General features: G+C 35.8%; 1 protein-coding gene across 6 annotated transcripts in view; it reads right to left on the bottom strand.

Moving 5' to 3' along the window:
• MAGI2 (membrane associated guanylate kinase, WW and PDZ domain containing 2) overlaps positions 1–24,047 on the bottom strand; it is a 1,340,829-nt gene that overhangs the window by 490,543 nt on the left and 826,239 nt on the right. For all 6 annotated transcript variants that reach the window (XM_078442525.2, XM_078442526.2, XM_078442524.2 and 3 more), the window contains exon 4: positions 4,438–4,650. In XM_078442525.2, coding sequence (XP_078298651.1) covers positions 4,438–4,650 — 213 coding nt within the window. The remainder of the gene's footprint in view (positions 1–4,437; positions 4,651–24,047) is intronic.

Raw genomic sequence — 24,047 nt, forward strand, 5'->3', positions numbered from 1 at the left:
GGGCAATAGTTAGAACTACAGCTCTGGAACACACCAGAAAAGTGAAGGCTGCAGGTAAATCTACAGTATTTGAAGCCATGCAGCTGGATGTCAACTCTAACACAATAAAGATGTCTAAATATAGATGAGGTTAATGTCAAGAAAGGTTTCCTGGGGATATGAATTTTAAATATCAGTTTAAAGACAGATTCTCTAAGATGATGTAAAGATATATCATCCTTGCAAGCATTAGATCTAACACCACAGCCACAAATTCAATAAAGGACAAATATAACAGAATACAATGTAATGAAATACACTGAGCTGAAAGACTGTGATTCTATTTGATGGAGGTCAGGAGTCATTTTGTCCTCAGCATGGTTAACAGCCCAGAGAAATGTGGTTGGAGAGAGGATGAGTTCAGGTGTTCCTGGGTCCAGATCTCAACTCTGTTACTAAATTAACTGTTACCTTAGTTAAGCACCTTTTAACTAAATTTCAGCATATTCTTTGTTAAGTATGCTATGATTATGAGATAAGAGATAAAATACATACACTATGTCTAGCCCATGTCATGAATTTATTAAAGGAGGGTTGCCACTATTTATTTTATTTCATTTTTACTTTTGTAACTTTTAGTAGTAACATGCATAGAACTACATTTCTTTTTTTTTTTAATTTTTTTTTCAACGTTTTTTATTTATTTTTGGGACAGAGAGAGACAGAGCATGAACGGGGGAGGGGCAGAGAGAGAGGGAGACACAGACTTGGAAACAGGCTCCAGGCTCCGAGCCATCAGCCCAGAGCCTGAGGCGGGGCTCGAACTCACGGACCGTGAGATCGTGACCTGGCTGAAGTCGGACGCTTGACCGACTGCGCCACCCAGGCGCCCCAGAACTACATTTCTAAGGATAGAACTATATTGATTCCTATCACCAAACTGACATATGTCAGAAGAGAAACATTTCTGATCTGAGACACTGAAAGATCATTCTATGGCTTTTCTAGGTGATATGGGCTACATCCATCTGTTTGATGTAATTTTGAGCAAAATGGGAACCTAGCATAAGGTAGTTCACATAAAATATATGAATATTTATTGATAATGTTAGTAGAGCTCCATGTAGAAATTATATATTTAAAGGTGGTCACCAACTTTACATGAATATGGCCTGAAAATACAAGGAATATATCATTCTAAGTATAAGTTCAAAGGAGAAAAAAGTGAAGAAAATGAGTAACAGAAGTAAATTGAGGACTCCTCTAAAATCTATTATTATTTACATAGAGAAAATAATTCATTTTGGTAAAGTGTATAAGGATTTAAAATTGGTAGGTTTTATGTTTAAATACATACAGAATATTATAAGAAATAGGATTTTTCTTTATATCCACAGAGCTGAATAATCCCAGTTGTAGATGACTTCAAGAAATGAAATTAGAAACTTTTGTTAGGTAGAAACTTAGAATGCCACTTTTAAAGAGGTATAAGTAAAATAGTTGTCATGGGTCTACACATTGCTGAGAAACATATTTATGCCTCTATTTGGTGCTATAAGATTCAAGATAGCATAGCCGCTAAGATCATGGGTTCTTTATATTTCTATTTGTATATAAATATATCTTATATTTATATATATATCCTATATATAAACTCCAGTTACTGTGCAACTTACTTAACTATAGTGTACCTCGGTGTCTTAATTTGTAAAATAGTACCCAATCTGTAAAATCTATTAGGACAATTAAATGAACTAGTACATAGAATGAGGTTAGGGAGTTCCCAGCACATGGCAAGCATCCAAAAGAAGTTAAATTTTACATTACTTATTATCAGTATTTTTTGTAATGGAACAGAATTGCCTCAGTAAGCTTTTCTTATGCTCCAAATGTGCCTCATCAATGACACTATTTATGCTCTGAATTGACATCTGATATTAATTAGTATTATAAGCTCTTAGTCAAAATAGGGCAGTGTTAACTAAACTTTAAGCAACAATTTTCTCGGTATTGTTTGAAGTTCTTTATATCTGGTGAATGTGTATGGAAAGAAAACAAAGGCAGGATAAAGAGCCTGTGCTGGAAAAAATGTGATGAGGTTCAAAAGGTGAAAAGCTGCCCATATGTATATGAGAGGGAGGCAAAGTGAATCCTAAAATTTCTATTGGAGAAACATAAAAGAAAACAAGGTTTTCTAATAAGGGATGACAGAGCAATTCTCTGGTTTGGGGCTGTTTCCTCCATCTTTGAACACTGGGCGAAGAGCTGCCTAATTTATATGTCTCTTCTCCCATAATGGGAAAGAAAAAGACAGTATAAGAGCCACTTGCTCTGCCAGGCTTACAGAACCACTGTAAGCATCTGTAAGCATCTGTGACATCTACTGACTCTCCAGAAATCCTAGAGTTGGCCTGGGCAGTTTTTTCCTATTGTCCTCAGGCTAAGAGGTCCAAGGACAGACCAGTTAGAACTGGTTAAGAAAAGTTCAAACTAACCCATTTTCTTTGTGTCTTTAAACACTGACTAGCCAGAAAAACAAAACAAAACAAAACAAAACAAAACAAAACAAAAAACAATTCCTCATGTTTAGGGTATAAATGGAAGGGAATGGTGCTTTCTAGATTCACTATGACCCCCAATTAATTTCTAGTTTACAAATCTGTGGGTCAAGAATGCTTCATTTGATTTACCCTATACAGAGTACAAATGAATTAGAAACAAATGATTCAGGCTCAACCGAGGACAAATATTTTATATTTTTAGCTATCAGGTGTTAACCATTAAGAAACTCTGTAACTGTACTTTGATCCCCAATTTCTGCTTCTTTTGTGATTATTGCTTCTACTTGGCTAAATCATTTTGTTTCTCATATCAAATATCAACTAAGAAAACTATGTACTGGGGCGCCTGGGTGGCGCAGTCGGTTAAGCGTCCGACTTCAGCCAGGTCACGATCTCGCGGTCCGTGAGTTCGAGCCCCGCGTCAGGCTCTGGGCTGATGGCTCGGAGCCTGGAGCCTGTTTCCGATTCTGTGTCTCCCTCTCTCTCTGCCCCTCCCCTGTTCATGCTCTGTCTCTCTCTGTCCCAAAAAAAATAAATAAAAAACGTTGAAAAAAAAAATTAAAAAAAAAAAAAAAAAAAAAAAGAAAACTATGTACTATTAATTTAAATCTATTACATCATGAGAAGTAAATATTTTGACAAAGATATTTCAGAATTAAAAAAGAAAAAATCTAATTGCTTGAAAATTACCTGATCATTTCATAGTAAACAGGTTACATTATGTATCAATAGTGATTTTTAGCATTTGTATCCAGAAATCAGTTATTGGTAGGATCAGAGCATGTTTTTCACCATTATATTAATGGAGGAGGTTGTTCTCCTCTGAGCAACCAAGATGAAACCACTTTTTACCGTATTACACCTTGATTAGGACAGATTAGATTTTGGTTTCCTTAGTTCAAGAAAGAACATTTTTACAGGTATTATGAACAAGGAAGGTAAAAAACAAGCTTATGAAACTTTGATAAAAATAATTTGAGCATGGAAATTCAAATACTATGTCACTATAGAAACAGTACAGTGATAATTAAAAATACAGACATCAAAGTACCTTAGTTGTAGGTCATATATTATGAATAATATGTATGCAAGGTGCACGTGTTAACATTTTTTCAAGAGCTTTAACAGAGCTCTTAGATTTTCAATGCCTACTCATATGCTGTTATTAAAAAATAAATAAGCTTAGAGGCTACAAGAATGCCATACTTTTGGTAACATTTAATTATGAATAATATAATGAAAAAAATTCATTTTTAGAAATAAACTATTTAGCACTCTATTAGTAATAAACACAAGAAAATAGCAAAGCCATACCTTGCACAAACACACTTTATATCTGCCTGACATTCTTTATATATATGATATGATAGATCATATATGAAAGAGATAACAAGTTTTCCTTGTTCAAGGGCAGGTGTCTTCACAAAGTCAATGTATAAAGATGCTTTCTCCACATTGTCAGATTAGATAGTAAGGGTAGAGGGAAAACTGTATGGACACGCTATAGCTGTGGTCATTTTGAGGACTGTATTCATTGAAGTTGTTAACTAAATCATATGACACAACCTCACACAGTTTACAGAACTGTGAGTATAGCAAGATTTCTAAGGATAGATTTTTATCTAACATTAGTTAACAAAGAAAGACCCCAGAACTTTCCACAATCATATTCATGACTTGTAACATTTTCTAAGATGTAGAAACCATTCATGATATTGCCATTAATACTGTGTAAGTGAAACAAAGACTGAGGAACTTGAATGAATTGCTTGATAAGTCAAAATTAAAACAATAAGATGGATACAAGAATTATGTCCTTTCCATTTGATACCATCATCTTCTCTCTGAAGATAACTATAATCATAGGTATACATGTACATACATATAAATGACTAACCTGGTGTTACTACTCCATTTCCATTGACCACAGGCCTCTCTTCCTCTTCCTCCTCAGGAGGCTCTATACTTGCTTTCTCCATGTTGCTCACTGATTTATTCCTCTTCCGTTTTCCTTCAGCACTTGGAGTGGCTCCCGGAAGTATCTGGTCTGTCACATTTAATAATAATGGTGCTGGTTCTGCTGGAGGCTTCGGCGTGCCGTAGTAATTGTCTGCAAATGATACCAAAACATGGATTTAAATATTCTCCTACTGTATGCATAATTCATAAAGAATGGAAATTATATTGATAAATATGCATCCCGTTTCTTACATACATATGTATTTTACATGCATATGATTTTTTTATCCTTTCACATTTTTATATATACCTTTATTTATTGCTTCTATTGAATTGGGCTTTAATGCTTAAATAAGGGTACAGATTTATCTTCATTCTCACCTTTTGCCAAACCAAAATATAGTCATATGTATTCGTCTCATATGGCTCATAGCAATTTCTAAATTATTTTTAAAATTTGATAACCTTTTTAAAAATAATGTCTGAATAAGGGTGCAGGTGACTTTTTTTAAAGCAAATCTCACAACATTCTGGAAAGCAAAGCACATTGTGCTTTTCTCCAGCTTTCAGAGGGCTCTGGCTGTTGTCCTTGATGCATATAGCAGCCTGCCCAGAGTGGTATCTCCATGCCAGTTTAATGGTTCACATGGCTACTGACAGTGGGCCTGCTGCCCTAATCATTCTTCAGATTACTACAGCTCTTTTTCCCATAGCTCCATGACTGGAGTGATGGAATATTTGTTTCTCCCATCAGTCTGTCAGACTTCTCAAAGAAGGAGACTAATTGTTATTTCTCTCTGTAATAACAGCCTGACACATAGTAGGCATAGAATAAATATTTACTAAGTGAGTACCTTTATATATTTAAGGCAAATTATTTATAGTCTAAAATTTTGATTGGTTAAGAACATAATGGTGTTTTATAAAATCAGTGTTAAACTTTTAGCATCATCTTCGAAACCCACATTGGCGTTTTCAGTTAATTGAATAATTTATGCACATATTTGCTACTCATTCATTAAAATCTTTATTTAGTACTGACTCTGCACCCAAACACTCCAATATATGTTTGAGAGAAAACGATGAATATAAAACAATCCTTGTCTTCCAGATGCTCAACAGTGTTGTATGGAAGATAGGTGCATTTGACATCAAGCAGATAAGTATTATAACAGGAAATAGGACTAAGTACTGCAACCAAGGAGACACAGAGGAAGAAGCACATCTCACTATCTGCAGAGGCCACTGAAGGCAACTGGGAAAACAGTGTTTTGCAAAAGAAACAAACTTTAACTAGAAGTCATGGGTTCTAGACTTGGCTTTTCTACATAACTACAATTCAGGGAAGTTACTTAACCTCACTAAGGCTCAATTTCTTCATCTATACATCGGAAACAGCACACTTGTTATACCTAAATTCTGGGTTGCAAATAACCAAAAACCAATTCTAGTTAGACTGAACATGACAGGGATGTGCTGAGAAGATATGGGATGATTAGTTGAAGGAAGAGGCTGAAAAATCTTGGGAAAAATGAGCAAAAGCAAAGGAATTCCGTCAAACACCAAAGTTGCCTCTGCTGGTCCCCAACTCTGAAAGCCCACAGCTCCACTGCCATGGGCACTGCCCTTGGCTGCCACTCCCTCAGCTAGAATGAATCCCAATCTCTGCTCAGGAGCTCTGATTCGCTCATTTCCAGGAAAACTCTCAGGCTGGGTTGTCTCATTGGCTAAGCCTCAGCCAGAGGGTGAGCTGTCAGATTAGGGCAGGAGAATGGCTGTTCTCCTTTGATTTGGGGAGAGGGAGCTGGAGTCCCACCTTCCACCCATCTCATCGCAGGGCCCTCTCCAGGAAGGAATGGTCTTGGAGTGCTGGGTCAGCAGGAATGACCAATGTCTACTATACTTGCCCTCATCACTGGGTTGCTGTGAAGAAGAAGGATGTATGAAGAAGTGCTTCATAGGCTGTAAAATTGCAATAGTCTTAATGGCAGTGTAAACGTCCTGCTGGCACTAAGTGAATATTCCAAAGGCTAGCTGGAACACTAATGCTGTTGCTCATTTTCATGGATATTCACAGTTGTAAGAAAAATACAATGGGAAAAAATATCATCATGTAAGGTGGTTCTTATACATGTAAAACTTTTATACAGACGTCTGAAAAGTGGATGATAGACATTTTGCTAAAGGTTACTTTCTAATTTAATTTAGAGCATTTCAAATGAATCAGACCTTTGAATGTTCTTGCTGAATTCTGAGCAAACAAAAACTGCTAGTTACTTCTTAGCAGTCTATTAATTATTATTATATTTCAGCATCCCTAAGGGCTTGCACCATTCTCAGTACACTGCTATGCTTTCTATGGAATCTCAATACTTAACTGCTTATCTAATAAACATAAAGTGAAACTAATAAATCACCCTACATGTCCCAATAAATAACATACTTTTAAGTAGTATTCTGAGAACTTTAATGCTTTCAAATATATACAGTATTAAGAAAAATGGATCATGTTTCAGTGTTATTTTTCTTCCAACTTGTCTCTTATGGTTTAAATCTCCCTGAGGTAGAAACATAACCTTTTATTAATTAGAAATAAATTCATTGCTCAGGCTAAAAATAAATATTAAATAACAGATTCTGTTGAATTTATATTGCTAAGTAATTACACCTATTGGCATGTGATGTGATTATAAATTATACAGTAATATTCTATTTCTACAATTTGATTTATGAAAATAAGACTACAGATTAAATTTTAGATGTAAAACTGTATGAATCATTAGTTAAAATGTTAAGATTATCTTCATTAGCAATAATAACAATTTAGAAGAGGCACAGAAATAACCCATATAGTTACTACACTTGAGACATATAATTTAGAGAGAATATGCTATTATACCAAATCCAATGCATAGAACAAGGCAACCAGAAATACCTAAACTAAGTTGAAGAATTAATCAGGTAGTCAGGTAGCTAAGTCATTGGAACTCTGATAGAAGTCTATAGAAATCCATATACTAAGGGAAAATTGTGCCTGTTAGGTAAAATATCAACATGTTTTCAGAAGAAAATAAAAACCAAAACTGTTTTTAAATACAATTTGGAAAGTGTCCTGTTAAGAATGAAATGCCTCTAAGGTACAGTGCCAACGTTTAGAGAATCTAAAATCTCAAAATATAGTAACACTATGGTGTAATGTTTAATGGCACAGATCATGCAGAAATACACCTGTCTTTGAATCCTTGTGTCCCCTAAACTGGTAACTTCTTTACATCCTTAAATTTTTTTAGTTAAACCAGGAACATAGGGCTGTAAGATGACTATAGTCACAACAGCAACCACAATAACAATTATTAACATCACCACCACCACCACGTAATTTACTGAGCTGGATACTGTAATGACATTTAACTTATGCACTCTTGGATCAAATGAGGACTAGAATACCTCTTACTCCATAGTGCTGTTTAAGGATTAATGATAACTAAGGAATGCATAATGTGACTGGATCAGAACAGGTCTCCATATATGGTGGCTACTTTGGTTATTTATCACAAAACAGTATGAAATCATTCTGTCTCTACACTTAAAAGAAAATGGGAGGCCCCAGAAATTAATCTATTTACCAGTATTATACATGAAGCCAGTGGAAAACCTGTATCTGTTTGTCTTAGGACCTCATCTCTTCAAAATACTACATTGCCTCTCAAGAGGGGGTGGGGGGAAAAGTGTGATGAAATTTGCATTTCTGCCCTGAACTGACAGCAAGAGAAATTGATTCAAACCCACAACCAATAGGCACAAATGTATCACTTTCAAAAGGGAAAGGTGATAATTGCTACTAAATAATAAAGCTGGAGCAGTTTAGGTGATTTTTTTTCTCTCCTTGCTTCCAAAAATGTGCATATGTGTGTATGCACGTGTGCACGCATATGTGTGTTTGGGGGCGATGAGGTGGGATATTATAGGCTTTTCTAGTACGCTTTTTACTGAATACATCTTGTAAAGAATGACGTATTTATTAGCAGTTTCATGCAAATTTAATATAAAGTTGTATTTTTTAATTGAATATGATGACAAAATCAAATGATATGTAAAATTGCTCACTTAGTTCTATTATAATGACGATCATCAATACATTACATAGTCTTATTTTTAATCAATGCCTGGGGTAAAAAAGACAATTTTTTGAGGAATTTGATTTATTCCTCAGCTTTTTAAGTACTTAAAATAATGATTTTCCCCATAAAGTTATAGTTATAAAAGAGTGAAACAGGGTGGATGCACCTATTTATTGTTTTTTTTTTTGAGATTTTATTTTTTTATTTTTAATATAATTTATTGTCAAATTGGTTTCCATACAACACCCAGTGCTCATCCCAACAAGTGCCCTCCTCAATGCCCGTCACCCACTTTCCCCTCTTCCCCACTCCCCATCAACCCTCAGTTTGTTCTCAGTTATTTAAGAGTCTCTTATGATTTGACCTCCTCTCTCTCTGTACCTTTTTTTTCCCCTTCCCCTCCCTCACGGTCTTCTGTTAAGTTTCTCAAGATCCACATATGAGTGAAAACATATGGTATTTGTCTTTCTCTGACTGACTTATTTCACTTAGCATAATGCCCTCCAATTCCATCCATGTTGCTGTAAATGGCCAGATTTCATTCTTTTCATCACCAAGTAGTATTCCATTGTACATATAAACCACATCTTCTTTATCCATTCATCAGTTGATGGACCTTTAGGCTCTTTCCATAATTTGGCTATTGTTGAAAATGCTGCTATAAACATTGGGGTACATGTACCCCTATGAATGCACCTATTTCTGATATAATAAACACAGAAAAGCTTTCTAGAAATCTGAATAAAAAGAATAGTCTATAAAATGTCAATAATTGCTTTTATAATGAAAAAATAAATAAATGCCCACTTACAATGGAAGCTTTACTAATTTCTTGTGAAGGAAGAGGGACTAAAACAGATTACATCACTATGAACTAAACTTGCCTAGAGACTCCTTTGAAAATTACATACCTTATTAAAATTATTATTTAAGAAAGAGAGAGAGCACGACTGCAGGAGGAGGGCAGAACAAGAGAGAGAGAGAATCCTAGGCAGGCTCCACACTCAGCATGAAGCCCTATGTGGGGCTTGACTCCACAACTCTGGGATCATGACCCAAGCCAAAATCAAGAGTTGGATGTTCAACCTACTGAGCCATCCAAATGCCCCCCATTACCCACTTTTATGCAGACCTATTCCTAAGTCTTCTAAAAGAGACAAAAATAGCTTTCTAAATAACTTTTCATGTAGCTCACTTGAAGACTATCATGGAATTATCTCTCTTCTTATTAGACCAAATAATCTTTTCAAAACATCTTAATCTTTGGGGCGCCTGGGTGGCGCAGTCGGTTAAGCGTCCGACTTCAGCCAGGTCACGATCTCGCGGTCCGTGAGTTCGAGCCCCGCGTCAGGTTCTGGGCTGATGGCTCGGAGCCTGGAGCCTGTTTCCGATTCTGTGTCTGCCTCTCTCTCTGCCCCTCCCCCGTTCATGCTCTGTCTCTCTCTGTCCCAAAAAAAATAAATAAAAAACGTTGAAAAAAAAAATTAAAAAAAAAAAAATCTTAATCTTTTAAAAATGTTTTTGTCTTTTTTCTGACCTTTCCCAGGTGTTTGTTTATTTGTCTTTCCACACTGATTTTAATGGTGAAGCCAAGGAGTCAAAAGAAATAGGAGACTACTTCAATGAATTATAAACTATTCTCTTTTCTTTACCCTAGTCTTTATTGAAAGAGAATAGACACCAAAATAGTATTTTCTAAGATGTACCATATCCTTTATGCCTTTAAGTTCTGACACTATGATAAAAAGTAGACATTATACTAAATGTCTACTATACTATACTAATACTATACTAATACTAATACTAATACTAATACTAATACTAATACTAATACTATTACTATACTAATTTTATGTATGAGGAAATGTAATAGTCCAAACTGAAATACTTTGAAATGCTTTTACTTATTTCCAACATGTTTTCCCTTTAAATAAGATCAATTTTCATGATGAAAACATGTGATTTATTATGTAGTGCATTTGGCTTTTTAAGTAGTATTTTCAGATGCTAACTCTGTCGTTTCAGTCCATTGGGTGTATAATGATAGCATGTGTAGAGTTTACATCAAATGGTCATAGTTCATTCTATATGGCACCCAAGTGGAGCTGGATTTTAGAAAGATAATATTCTTGTCTTCAAGATACCTCACATATTAAAGTCTTGACCCTCATTCCCCCCCAATATTCTCAGTGCTTTTATTCCCATTTTGGTAACCAGAAAGAATCAATTTCAGATAATGGTTTAGTAGAGAAGAGATGACTGCCTATGGGTCTCTGGGGCATGTACACAACACAGTCCATCACTGAGATCCCCAGAGAGCCTGAGAATCTGTCTTTGTGTTGGAAACAATGTGTGACAAAATTTAAGAGGTTGGGCATCTCATCATTTGTGTCTTACAGTTTTATAAATAGAGCAAATAGTTTGATACTTGGCCTCCTTAATGGCACTTGCGAAATCTGACTCTTGACGTTAAGCAGAAATGAGAAATTCAGAGTTCCAGATCTACTTGCAACTAATCATGTTAGAAAACCTGCAAGATCATAAGTAAACAATTATTTTTATCCACATCAGAGGTTTAGATTTTTATTAATAGAAACAAATCATAAAAGGATTCTAAATTCAAATGTTAAGATATGCTCAACTTACTACCCAAGGGATATTAATAAGTTAAAATTAGTATCAAAAACCATCATAACTTGTCAGCCATGGCAAGAATCACAGTCATATGGCTAGAGTTAGTATTTTAGAAATTATGTAAATACAAAACAAAGTTAGTAAATGCAATATAGACAATATTCTATTTTTGTAAAATTGCACTTCCTACCAGAAAACAAGACTCAGAGTCTTGCTTTAGAATACTTTTTGCCAACTGGTTTTTGAAGTTATTTTTGTAAGCAGTTCTGATACTTAAATTTAGTCTCCCACAAAAAGGTATCATTTCCTCATCATGTCATCTGTAGTTAGTCGCCTCGAACCAAGATGCAAAAACTCTGGCCCCAATAGATAATGTCTTTTTCCCTTGTGGAGGAAAGTATTAAGCTCACATATGCCAGAGATATGACAACACGCAAAATGACATTTTGTCACTATACCTGCACTGAACAGTAATTGTTGAATTTTTTGAAAATTCAATGTTAAATGTGACTTTCAAAATGTGCATAGTGGTGGGGTGCTTGGGTGGTTCAGTTGGTTAGGCATCCGACTTCAGCCGAGGTCATGATCTTACAGTTCGTGAGTTCAAGCCCCGCGTCGGGCTCTGTGCTGACAGCTCAGAGCCTGAAGCCTGCTTCAGATTCTGTGTCTCCCTCTATCTCTGCCCCTCTCCTGCTGTACTCTGTCTCTCTGTCTCCCCAAAATAAATAAATATTAAGAAAAATTCAAAATGTGCATAGTGGTGCAAACAATGTGAAAGTTTCTGTGTTTTCATATGCCAAATTGAATTGTTTTGCAACAAAGTTCACCTAAGAATTTCAGGTTTATTTTAAATTACATAAACATTGGTTTTTACATTACTATCCCTAATGACAAACACTGAATTTTTACTGTCTTCAATTGTCCATCAGTGCTTTTCAGAAATCATAAATCATGTCAATGATTTAATCTAACATTTTCTGAAATGTGTTTGCAAGTTTTCAATAGGTTCCTTCTGGTCATTCTGACCGAATTTTCATATATTCATGTTAGCTAGTGTGGACAGGCACAAGACAAATCTTTGCTAAATGTAGCTGTCCACAGACTGGGTAGGGTAGGTGGTTCACTTATTTAAAGGGAGTCAGTAACCCCTCTCTTTAGTGACTCCTCCCTTGAGGCATTATTCGAAAGAGTTCAGAATATTTCTCTCCTGTGCCAAATAGCATAAACAAACAGAAATTATTCAAGGAAATCTTTAAGAGAACAGAAGGAAGTTACACACAATTATTCAATATCAAATATACATCTATTTCCAAAGTAAAGCATTTGAACATTTATAATTCTAGCAACACCAAAAAATGCACAAGCCCTATTCACAAGCATATCATATTTAAAAAAATATTAAATCCCTTAGAGCAGCACTGCCTAGTAAAAATGTAATGTGAGCCACAAATACAAGCTACACATGCAATTTAAATTTTTCTACTTATCCATGCTTCATTAAAAAAGGAAAAAAGAAAGATGAAAGTTATTGTAATAATATATTTTGCTTTGTCCAATATATCAAAAATATTATCATTTCAGTATATGATCAATATAAAGAGTTATGAATGTAATAATTTACTTTCTTTCTTACTATGTCTTCAAAACCCAGTGTATAATTTACACTTACAGCACCTCTTGCTTTGGACAAATCCCATTTCAAGTGCTGATTAGCCATATCTGAATAGTGACTACTAGACTGGACAGCATAGCCTTAGACAATCCATTTTATCAAATAACATTTTAGGTTACCATATTATCACCTGAGTCATTTTTCTCATATGTCATAAAGTGAAAACTGAATAAACACCAAAAACATAATAACAATTTCAGGTGACATTGGGTCAATGATATTTCTCTTGTTCAATTGCTTTGCTACACATGTGGATGGAGTACATGTAAAATACTATTAATCACCAAACAGATGTACATTTCCTAGCAGAGCTCTTTCACCCTGCTTCTCAATCTTCAATTTATCTTGTCCTACCTTGAAAAATCCACATTTGGCTTTATTACGAAGTTAAAGGTTAAAAGGAAAAAAGAATAAATGTTTCATGTGAATAATGTAAATGTGAACTTGCAGGAGCATCCTTCTTATGTTCAAATTCTCTTTACAAACAGTCTCAACTCATAAAGGAATTGTCGACTCATGGTAATGATGTAAAAATGGATACATTATTTATATTTGTTGTCCTCTCTCTTGTTATCTCTTTAGTAGCACATTCGCATTTTGAGGATCCATAGCTCTTATTACCCAGTGCCTCACTTTGCTTTCATTTAGGCTCCTACTTTCATACCTCATGCTTATAAAAATTCCAATTTTCTTTTTCCTCTATACAGTACATGTGTCCCATTTCCAGTTTCTCTTGGGTCTTGCTAAGTGACTGGGTTTTAACACTCTAATAGACTAATTTTAAAATATTATTATTATTTTTATTTTTATTTTTGAGAGAGAGAGAGAGAGTGAGAGAGAGAGGGAGCACATGCATGAGCAGGGGAGGGGCAGAGACAAAGGGAGACAAAGGGAGACTGAGGATCCAAAGCAGGTTCTACACTTTCAGTGAAGAGTCCAGTGTGGGGCTTGAACCCACCAGCCATGAAATCATGGCTGAGCAAGCTGAAGTCAGATGTTTAACTGACTGAGCCAGCCAGGTGCCCCCACTCTAATAAACTATTTTAAACTAAGATGCTGGTAACTAAAACTGCTTTACTACATCCCATACAATACTTACATTTTACCAGTATTTAAAACTCTAATCTAAAAGTTTAATCATGAAATTTGGGCTATAACTGGTCAATTCAGTGGTGGAACATATTTTCATAAGTGCCTTACATGCTATGAAACCACAAAAGAAGTGTTTTCCAGGGCACCTGGGTGGCTCAGTCAGTTGAACGTCTGACTCTTGATTTCGGCTCAGGTCATGATCCCTCTGTGGTGGGATCCAGCTCTGTATATGGCTCTGTGCTGAACATGGAGACTGCTTAGGATTCTCTCTCTCTCCCTCGGTCCCTCTCCTCCACTCACGTGAGCTCTCTTTCTCTCTCTCTCTCAAATTAAAAAAAAATAAAAAATAAAGTAAGTGTTTTCCTGGGTAGTCAAGGCACTCAGTGTGGTAAAGGTGATGACCTTTGGAGAACCTAAGTAAAATCTCAAAGCAAAGATTTTTGGAAAACAACGCTGAGGGGAAAAAATTATATTATATTTCCAGTTAGTAATAATTTAACATGTCTACCTTTTTGAGTGGAAACCATTTTCAATTGTGTTATTAATTGCAATTAATTGTTGAAGTTTCTAGAGTGTCTAGTGAGCTCAATGCTTAAGAGACAGTCCCTTCACGGCTTAGTAAATAAAAAAAGCAGAAGTAAAAATTTGATAAATTTTTAAATGGGCATCTGTACAAAGCTCAGTGGATGTCTGAGATAGACATCTTGATTAAATTTGCTTTTTCAAAATTGAGCAAGAAAACTGAAACTTTCAAGGACAATATTATTTTTCTCACACAACATTTATGGCTTGTCATATAACTTCTTTCTCTCAATGGTGCTATTAACTGTGATACTATAAGATTACTAAGAAATTAAGAAACCTCCAAGACCTTCTTTTGTCACTGTCTTACAAATACAATACCTAGGGAAATTCTGATTAATTTTAATTTGATTGTTGGTTAATGACTAAAGAAATTAGCCAAATTTTCTAATCCTTGGTTGCTAATAAAAGTCAGAAGTATGAAAGAATTTTACTTCTGCTTGTAGAATTTGTCTGCTGGGTTTTTCCAAGGTTGGCAGAGTGGAAAGAAGTCTGCACACAGTAGAGGATCTGGGTTCTAACTGAGGTTCCTCTACTAACCCCCTACAAAACCTTGGATTAGGCATTAAACTCTTCTGAACCTTAGTTTTCTCACTTGTGAAATGACAGAATTGGGTCATAGTTCTGAAGTACTCACCTCCAAAATTCTGCAATGAAAACTTTTAAAGGATCTAATGGCATGTTATATTTCTTTGCCATTGTATCAGAAGGTCCTAAATTGAAAATAGAGAATGATAATAAAATGTAGCTAATAGTTTTAATTACTTGAGAGCTTGGACCTAGTTGATTTCTTGACATAAATGTGGAGAACTGTCATTTTAGTCTCTTTTTATATTTCTTTGTGCATTCCCTTTTGGGAAGGTGGCTGTGGTTACAGAGTATTTCTATTTTTGTTCCAAGCCTTTCATTTGCATCCATACCCATTTGGTGAATTAGATAGTTGCTAAGTACACGACCACAGGATGTGAACTATGATTACTTTGTGGAAGGCCAAAGATGAAGCATTTCAACTTTGTATTTTAGTCCATGTAACGCTTTAAATTTTTCTGACTTTTAAAAGAGTCAGCGTTTTTAATGTGGTCATCTTCTGTGAGACATTCACAAACATAAATCCTAAGTGTTAGAGTATGGTTAAAGTTAGCAGATGTAATTTAGATATAAATAGAACAAATTTCTCAGCCAGGAGAACAATGAACAACCCAAAAGGCTATAGAAAGTAAGAGTCTTTGGTATCTAACCATAAAGGCTTTGTACAATAACACAGATTTTTTTCCCCTCTAAATCGATATACACACAACCTATGAAAATCAACCTTATCGCAAAGAAAACTATCAGAACTACTGGTGCTTTATATTCCAAATGCCAGAAACCAACCATCAATTCTTAAATATGTATGTTTTATTGAGGTACACCTCTTCCAGTCCTCAAACTTTTACATTATAATGTTGCCTATCACATCATCCTTCTCATTTTGTGGTAAATTATGAAAGTACCAGAAATAAGAGTATAGTGTAGAAAAGTTGTTGCATTAATGAACAAAAAAAATAGAGGGAGAAATAAAAGTCAAAAAAAGTTCAGAAAAGAAGTGGAAAGAAAGGAAGAAAAAGACAGAGTAAGAGAGAGAGGAAAAGGTAGAAAATGAGGATGAAGAGGAGTAGATTTGGGAGGAGGAGGTGGAGGACTGTGATGTCACTTCCCATGAAGTTGTAGAGTTCTAAAATGATTCTTGAGGTGACATCCTGGCCCAAAGTCATGCATATGTGGCCATCCATCATCACCTAATAGCTGCTAACATACTAAGCAACATTGTCCAATATGGTAGCCACTTGCTACATCTGGCCATTGTGAACTTGGAATGTGACTGGTTTGCTTTGAGATGTGCTATAGTGTAAAATCCAATTTTGGATTTTACTTAATTTTAAAGACTGTCCAAAAAAAAATAAGCAAACAAACATACCAGTAATCATTTTTATGTTAATTACATGTCAAAATGATAATGTTTACATTGCATAATGCTGCAATCCCTAGTCTAGTTCTAAAAAAAAAAAAAACAGGACTTAATAAATAGTCAATTACTAGTGGCAGATAATGACATCCATAACTAGTAAGAGTGGGTGAAGGTGAGGGTGAGAGCCAGGACAGTAATAGGCACTCGATGGACAAGAGGCTCAATCAGGAAGAGGGTTCAAGGATCACCACAGGGTGAGATTTTTATCAGCTAACCAAGCCAATGAGACCTGAGTGGTGGGCAGAGGGAGAGGTTATCATATATCCAATTGTTTCATCATTCATTCAGCAAATATTACTGAGACCCTTCTATGTGCTAGACATGGATTATCTCAAGGCACAATGGTGAACAAAACAAGCAAGTCCCCTTTGAAGCTTGCCTTCTATTGGGGAGACATTAATCAAATAATTAAGCAAACACAAAATTACAAACAAGGGCTATAAAGGTCAAGTAGTGGTATTTTTAAGAACTCTGAGAAGAGTTCAAATTAGGACAGTTAATTTGTGGAATTACGATTGAACACTCAGTTCCCTTTTTCCACCTAGGCCAAAATATTTCTGGATCAATACAGATCTTTAGAAAATGTAAGCGGCTTTTCTAAACAAGAAGAAATAAAATTTCTCCATGATTCCCAAAACTTGTCCCAAGGACTTCTCTGAAGGTCAAATGGCTGAACTATATGGAAGGTGATTTACATGTGAATGCGTGTGTGTGTGTGTGTGTGTGTGTATGCACACGGGCATGTGTGTTTTGTCCCAAAATGAATCAAGTTGCTTAAAAAAGTTAATTGCAAAATTTCAGCTAAGTTAGCCAAAAAATTCCCTCTTTCTCAATTTGACTCAGGACATAATTTATGTCGTAAAATATTTCTAATATTCCACAAATCAAAGGATACGTGGTTTGATACTTAACGCTTGTTTTTTGATGATGTGAAATGAATTGAAGATAGAGATGATGGCACGTTCAACATGATGACTGACCATCTCCCGCATTGGTACCGCAGAAATATGATCTTTGTTTCTAGACTGATTACCAGTGTGGACAGGTCATTCCTTCCTCCTGACTGCGAGGATGAAGGTGGAGTCAGCGAGAGGACATCTTTGCCCTGGCATTGAAGTCTATACTGAGATTGGAAAGGTAAGTAGAATCAAATGAAGGCTCAAGGGGTACAGGAACAAAGAGTATCCCAGGCTGAAGAAATAAATTTGCAAAACCTTGACTCTGGAGGAGGAAGAGTTCTTACAACTAAAAGGGGAACAGTGTGGCTGGAGCCAACAACAGGGGGAGCCCTTCAGTCAGAGATCATATGGAGCCTAAAAAGCTCTGTTAAGGAACTGGATTAATTTTCAAAAAGCAAAGGGAAGCACTGCAGGTTTGAACACACATTCAAATTTGTTTTTAAAATGGATTGCTAGGTCGCAGCAAGTAGAATGGACTAGAAGCAGCAAGAGGGATAGTCTTGAAGTTAATCAGGGATGTGTTGCAGGGGTTCAATGATGGTAATGGACACATGGGAGGTGATGGACATGGGGACAAGGAGACTCAGGTTTCAGAGAAAGAAAACAAAAAAACAGAATAATGTTTGGGCAGGAATTCATATTAGCCACCTGCTTGAAGGCTTGAAGCCTTTTCATGATGACCTCCCCTCCTTTCTCTCTGAAATAAGAAATATTGGACAGAACTTCCAAATTTTCTCCCGATACTCAGGATTCCTTTCAGAGATGCTGTGAATTGGCATGACCAAAGTGCAATATAAACTTTTTAAAACATTACAGAATCCTATACATCTTTATTTTCCTTTGTATAAGTCTTCATAGACATTCAGGCACTGATTGGTGTTCCTATCAGAGTTTGGTTATAACTCTTGTTAGAGCTGTTATGTTTATGGTAATTATTTATTTAATGTCTGCAGAGCACTAAATTTTGGCTTGTTAAAAGAAGCTATTTATCATTGAGCTTTGTTTTCCCAGCATCTACAATAGCACTGACACCTAGTCAATACTGAGTAAATGAATTTGTACACTGACAGAGCACCCACATTCTGTAAAGAAGATGCAACCCTTGTTGTTCTTTCTTGATTTGGGATCTTGCAGGAACTGCAAATTCTCAGGCCCCACCCCCACACATCCTAATCTCTGGGCTTGGGTCACTGCAGCTCATTCTGATGCACATTAACCACAGCTTTTCCTCAAAAACCACTGCATTTGCCTCAAGGGGAGATAGACCAATCAAATGAGGTTTATTTTGAAAGTCAAGCCAGCATAAGAAGGATTCAAGTAGCCTATTTTAGGATCTCTCATCATTCTTTTTTCCAAATAATCTTTATAAAAAGCTTCAGGATAATGTACATGTTTTTGGTGTTAAAATTTTGGGGAACCTGGCTGGCTCAGTTGAGACAGCATGCAACTCTTGATCTCAGGGTTGTGTGAGCCCCACACTGAGTGTAGAGATTATTTAAAGAAATATAAAAATTCTAATATGCAAACCAGTCAATGTTAGGGGTCAGCAAATTCCTCTCTCTCTTGGTAAAGAGCAAGAGAGCAAATATTTTAGGGTTTTCAGGCATATGGTCTCTGTCATAACTAGTCAGTTTAGCTGTTGTAATGTGTAAGCAGTCACAGATAGCAAATAAATGAATGGGTGTGGCTGGGCTCCAAAAAACAGTATTCATGGATACAAAAATTAGAATTTTGTGTGATTTTCATGTGACACAAAATACTATGCTCCTTTTGATTTTTTTATGGTACTTAAAATATAGAAGTCATTCTTACCTTGCAGACAGTACAAAAATAGGTGTTAGAGCAGATTTGGCCCACAGGACATGGATTGCCACCCTATGGTCTGTGTAATAATCAATTATTGGCATAATCTTCCAGGCCTACAATTCCACTCATTAAGTGATCATTTAATATGTGCCCAGCAAATAAGCAATACAGATAAAGTGCTTGTCTATGAGGAACTTAAGAGTCCAGAGGAGAAAAGATATTAAAATTAACCAAATAAAGAGATAAATAAAGGACCTGACAGAGTGCTGTAAGAAACAGTCATAGAGAAATCTACTTCAAGCAGGGTAGTAACAAAGGTCTATCTGAGGAGGTATCTGTTTAAATTGAGACCAGAAGAATGAAAATTTCTTTATTTTGTGAAAAGCCAGGAAAAGAGAGTTAATAGGCCAAAAAATAGCAGGTCACTAGGACAGGAAGGGATTACTGCATGTCTGGATTGGTAAATTAACACTGAGTTAACATCTTGGAAATAACAGGTAAGGAAGAGAAGCATAGGATTCAACTGGAAACACAAGCAGGAAGCAAATCATACAGGACCTTGTTAGCTAAGTCAAAGGATTTGGGAAAAGTTTTCCCAAGGGGAATCATGGTTTTACTTAAGGAAAGGCTATTCATTCTTGTTGCTATGTGGAAATAGATTTGAAGGGGAGTAAGAGAGATGGGAGATGGTTGGAAGACTGGAGGAAGAATGTGTGTGAGTGTGTGCGTGTGTGTGTGTGTGTGTGTGCGCGTGTGTGTGTGACACATACACATCAGATATTATTAAAACTGAAATATTAATAGCAGAAATAAAATGATTTCACAAGCCCAAACTGATAAGCTTAAACTGCAGAATTTAACAAAACATTCCATACTAAAGAATCTATCTGGGCAGTATTTTGGAAGTCAATGGAGTGGGAGTTGATCTAAATACAAAACCAAATCTTCTAGGAAGAGGATAGAAAGCTTCATTCAACATTTTCCAACAGCTAAAGAGTGATATTGTTTATATGAATGCAGATAAGAAAAGGAACTCTGAATAAATAGGCAGGTAGGCCTCATGAATGAATAAGCTTTGATAGTTTACTGGTATTCAATCCAGCTCAGTAATGACTTTTTTTTTTCTATTACCAGAGGCATTTATCTAATAACACAACCCTATTAGTAGATCTGTCTAAATTGATATTGAAAGGACAATTAAATCTAGCACTCAGGCTACAGCCACTACTCCATGTGGTAGGTTAGAAGGTATTGAACGTCATTTTTTTTTTAAAGGTATACTGTTAACATTGGGGGCATTAACGCTAATTAGAGTAATGACTTCATTCAGCAATTTCCTTTTTATGAGGCCATTTGAATCAGGCTCTCTCCTCCATATGAAAGGGCAAATCCTTATTAATTTAGATGATTACCTCATAGGAATGAATACTAAATGAAAACAATACCACAGGCCCAGGCTACCATTTCTTCTTCATTACTCCATGTCACAATTATAGTAGTAACAAGATGAGAACATTTAAAATTTGTCTTCTACAGTGATTCACACACAGGTCTCCAGTAATCTTCCCCAACAATCTCCTTATACTCAGAAAAGAAAGCTAATTTCATGTTTGGAAGTTCCATTTTAAAACATGAGTGCTGATGAAAAATATGAACTATGGGCTTTTTTAGTTCATATCTTTATTTAGAAATACTAGAATCCATTGCCACCAACTAAGGTAAATAATCACTCACGTAAGTATTGAGTTTTGTATTAATCAATTGAAGCATCGCTTAGAAATTTAAAAAGTAACCCAAATCAAATTTTTCCATCACTCTCTTAATTTACATCATGAGCAACCAACAGCCTATGTGTAACTATGAGCTTCAAGAAACAATTGCTGTGCTTTGAGCTGGAGGCAGCATGTTGAAATTCATGAATTACAACTCGTCCGACAAGAGTCTTTGATGGCTCCAGGGACTGGAAATAGAATATGAAACTTTCACCCAAAGGTCATTGGCTCCAATTTGGCCTAAACTCGTAGTGACTAAAAGTTATTATCGATAGACAGGTGTTCAGCAAGTGCTACAAAATGAATCAGTGGTTTCAGCGTAATTTCTAAAAGACAGGTTTCTATGTCAGGAACTCATGATTACCTCATGCCCTAAGGTGGATAGTTTTAGACAGGAGTCAAGACATTGACTGAAAGGAGATAGTCCACCACCTTCTAGCCTTTACAAACGGTCTTTTTAGATGGGGATAGCCAAAAGTTTTTGGGCAACTGGCAAGAATGTTAGTTGATGTTTTTGTTGTTGTTGTTGTTGTTTTTAATTTGGAAGGTAGAGATATACATTGATATCTAACTACAATCTCTCCAAAAATCCTTGTTTATGTTTAAACAAAATATCACAGTTTTTAGTGGGAAATGCTAAAAAAGATTTTATTAAAGACAATTTAATACTCTTGCCACCTAGAGAGTGATCTGCAGATCAGCAGCGTCAGCATCACCTAGTTTATTAGAATTGCAAACTTTCAAGCCCACTCCAGACACACTGAATCAGAATCTGCATTTTAACAAGATCTTCAGGTAATTCAGATGCACAATAAAGTTTGAAGAATACAGTATGTCTAGAGGACACATTGTACAGCTGCTCAGTGAACACAAAGTGCACTCAATAAACATATGTTGATGAAAATAAAGACCTGAATACTGTGTCTGTATGTTAATTTCAAAATCTAGTATCCTCTGCTGTTTGTATTACTTATGTTGCCACTTATAAAATTGCCTGCTTAGGGGCACCTGGATGGCTCAGTCGGTTGAGTATCCGACTTCAGCTTGGGTCACTGTCTCGCAGTTTGTTGGCTCGAGCCCCACGTGGGGCTTTGTGCAGCTACAGCTGGGAACCTGGACCCTGCTTCTGATTCTGTGTCTCCCTCTCTCTCTGACATACCCCCACTAGCACTCTGTCTCTGTCTCTCTCAAAAACAAATAAGCATTTAAAAATTTAAAAAAGTAAAATAAAATAAAATTGCCTGCTTACTTAGTCTTTTAGCATCCCCATTAGACTTTAAGCTCCTAGAGGGCAGGGATTCAACCAGACATTCATTTTTATTCCAGTTTATGTTTTATCAGTTGAATAATGAAATTACAGGTCTTCGTTACCTTATGTTAAATTAAGTCATGCTAAATAATCCTATTCTCATGCAACACTAATTTAAACAGATTCTGTTTACCTGAGAGACCTGAGGAGTTATCATGATGTCCAGGATCATTAACCAGTAGTAAATTGCTAAACCACTGTTTAATGACATTAATGGTTGAATACGTGGTAAGGTATTTTGTCCACTCTCCTAAACTTGTAGCAACTGCCAAATTAAATACTCAGACCAATTTTTAAAATGGCTTTGTGTAGAACATATTGCTATTTAATACATTTCATTAAATTTAGCCAACATGAGACTGATTAACTGGGAAATATTAAAATTTGGATTATTATTTTATTTGCATGAATGTTTATAGTCACTATCTCCCAAAGGAAAATCTAAAACACATTAACTTTATGGTACTAATAAATCATTTAGCCTGAAGTTCAGCTGCTCCCTAGTATCTGAGGCTTCTATTCTAAGAATAGACAAAAAAAAATTAGTACAGTATTGCATTTTCCCCAATATATCTTTTATTGCTCTTTTAAAATTGCCCAAACAAAAAGTTCATATACTTGGGTACCCAATGTTTTCAAAAGTGGCTCTCAAGTCAGCTAGACATGTCAGCCAGGCAAGGTCCCTAAATTCTCTGAGCCCATATTTCAACATTTGTTTGTTTAAGAAAATGGTGAAACTAACTTTATAAAACTATTCGGAGCATTTAATGAAATTAACATGAACATGTTTTTTGGCATATAAGTGCTTCAGGGATGTTTGCTACTCATTTTGGTTACTACTTCTACTGCTATTACTGCTACTTCCATTACTTTTTCTATTATGATTTCCTCCCTCCTCCTCCCCCTCCTCCCCCTCCTCCTCCTCTTCCAAATGCTGCTGGTACTACAACTTCAATATTTGTTTTGAGATCACTGGGTTTTTTAAATAATTGAACATATAAGATCCACTCCTACACAGTTCACCAGGTAACATCAAAACATAATGCCCCAAATTAAAGAAAAACTTAAATATATTTAAGTCTGCAGGTATAATTATCTTTTCTAGAAATGCTAAAGATTCTCAATTATGGCTTAATCTGATCTTGGCCTTTCTTTAGGCTTGCAAAATTAACCATTTGATTGTGCTGATTAGGATACTGTCAACAGCTGTGGCCCCCTACACCCTTCTCCTTATAGAAAAGAATGATCTTTTTATTATGTGAGTTGTGAGAGCCTCATCTTTCCTTCTACCTAGGAGCAGTATGACCTAGCAGAGCATGAGCATGACCCATGGACTCAGACAACAATGGGTTAAAATCTGGGCTCTGCCACATGGTAGCTGTGCAACCGTGAGCATGTTCTAACATTTATAAAACATATAGAGATAATAATAGCACCTTCCACATAGAGTTGTGAGGATATTAAATAAAAATCTGCATGTTTTCTTTGCATAGTGGTCCACATTGTGCAATGGCCACTGCCATTGTTAAGTAACTGATAAGTGTTATTTTTATTGCCTAGACCTGAAATATTAAAAGACTGGGGGACAGAGTT

The sequence above is a fragment of the Panthera onca genome, chromosome A2, assembly GCF_046562875.1.
Source record: "Panthera onca isolate mPanOnc1 chromosome A2, mPanOnc1 haplotype 2, whole genome shotgun sequence".
In the NCBI taxonomy this organism is placed as follows: Eukaryota; Metazoa; Chordata; class Mammalia; order Carnivora; family Felidae; genus Panthera; species Panthera onca.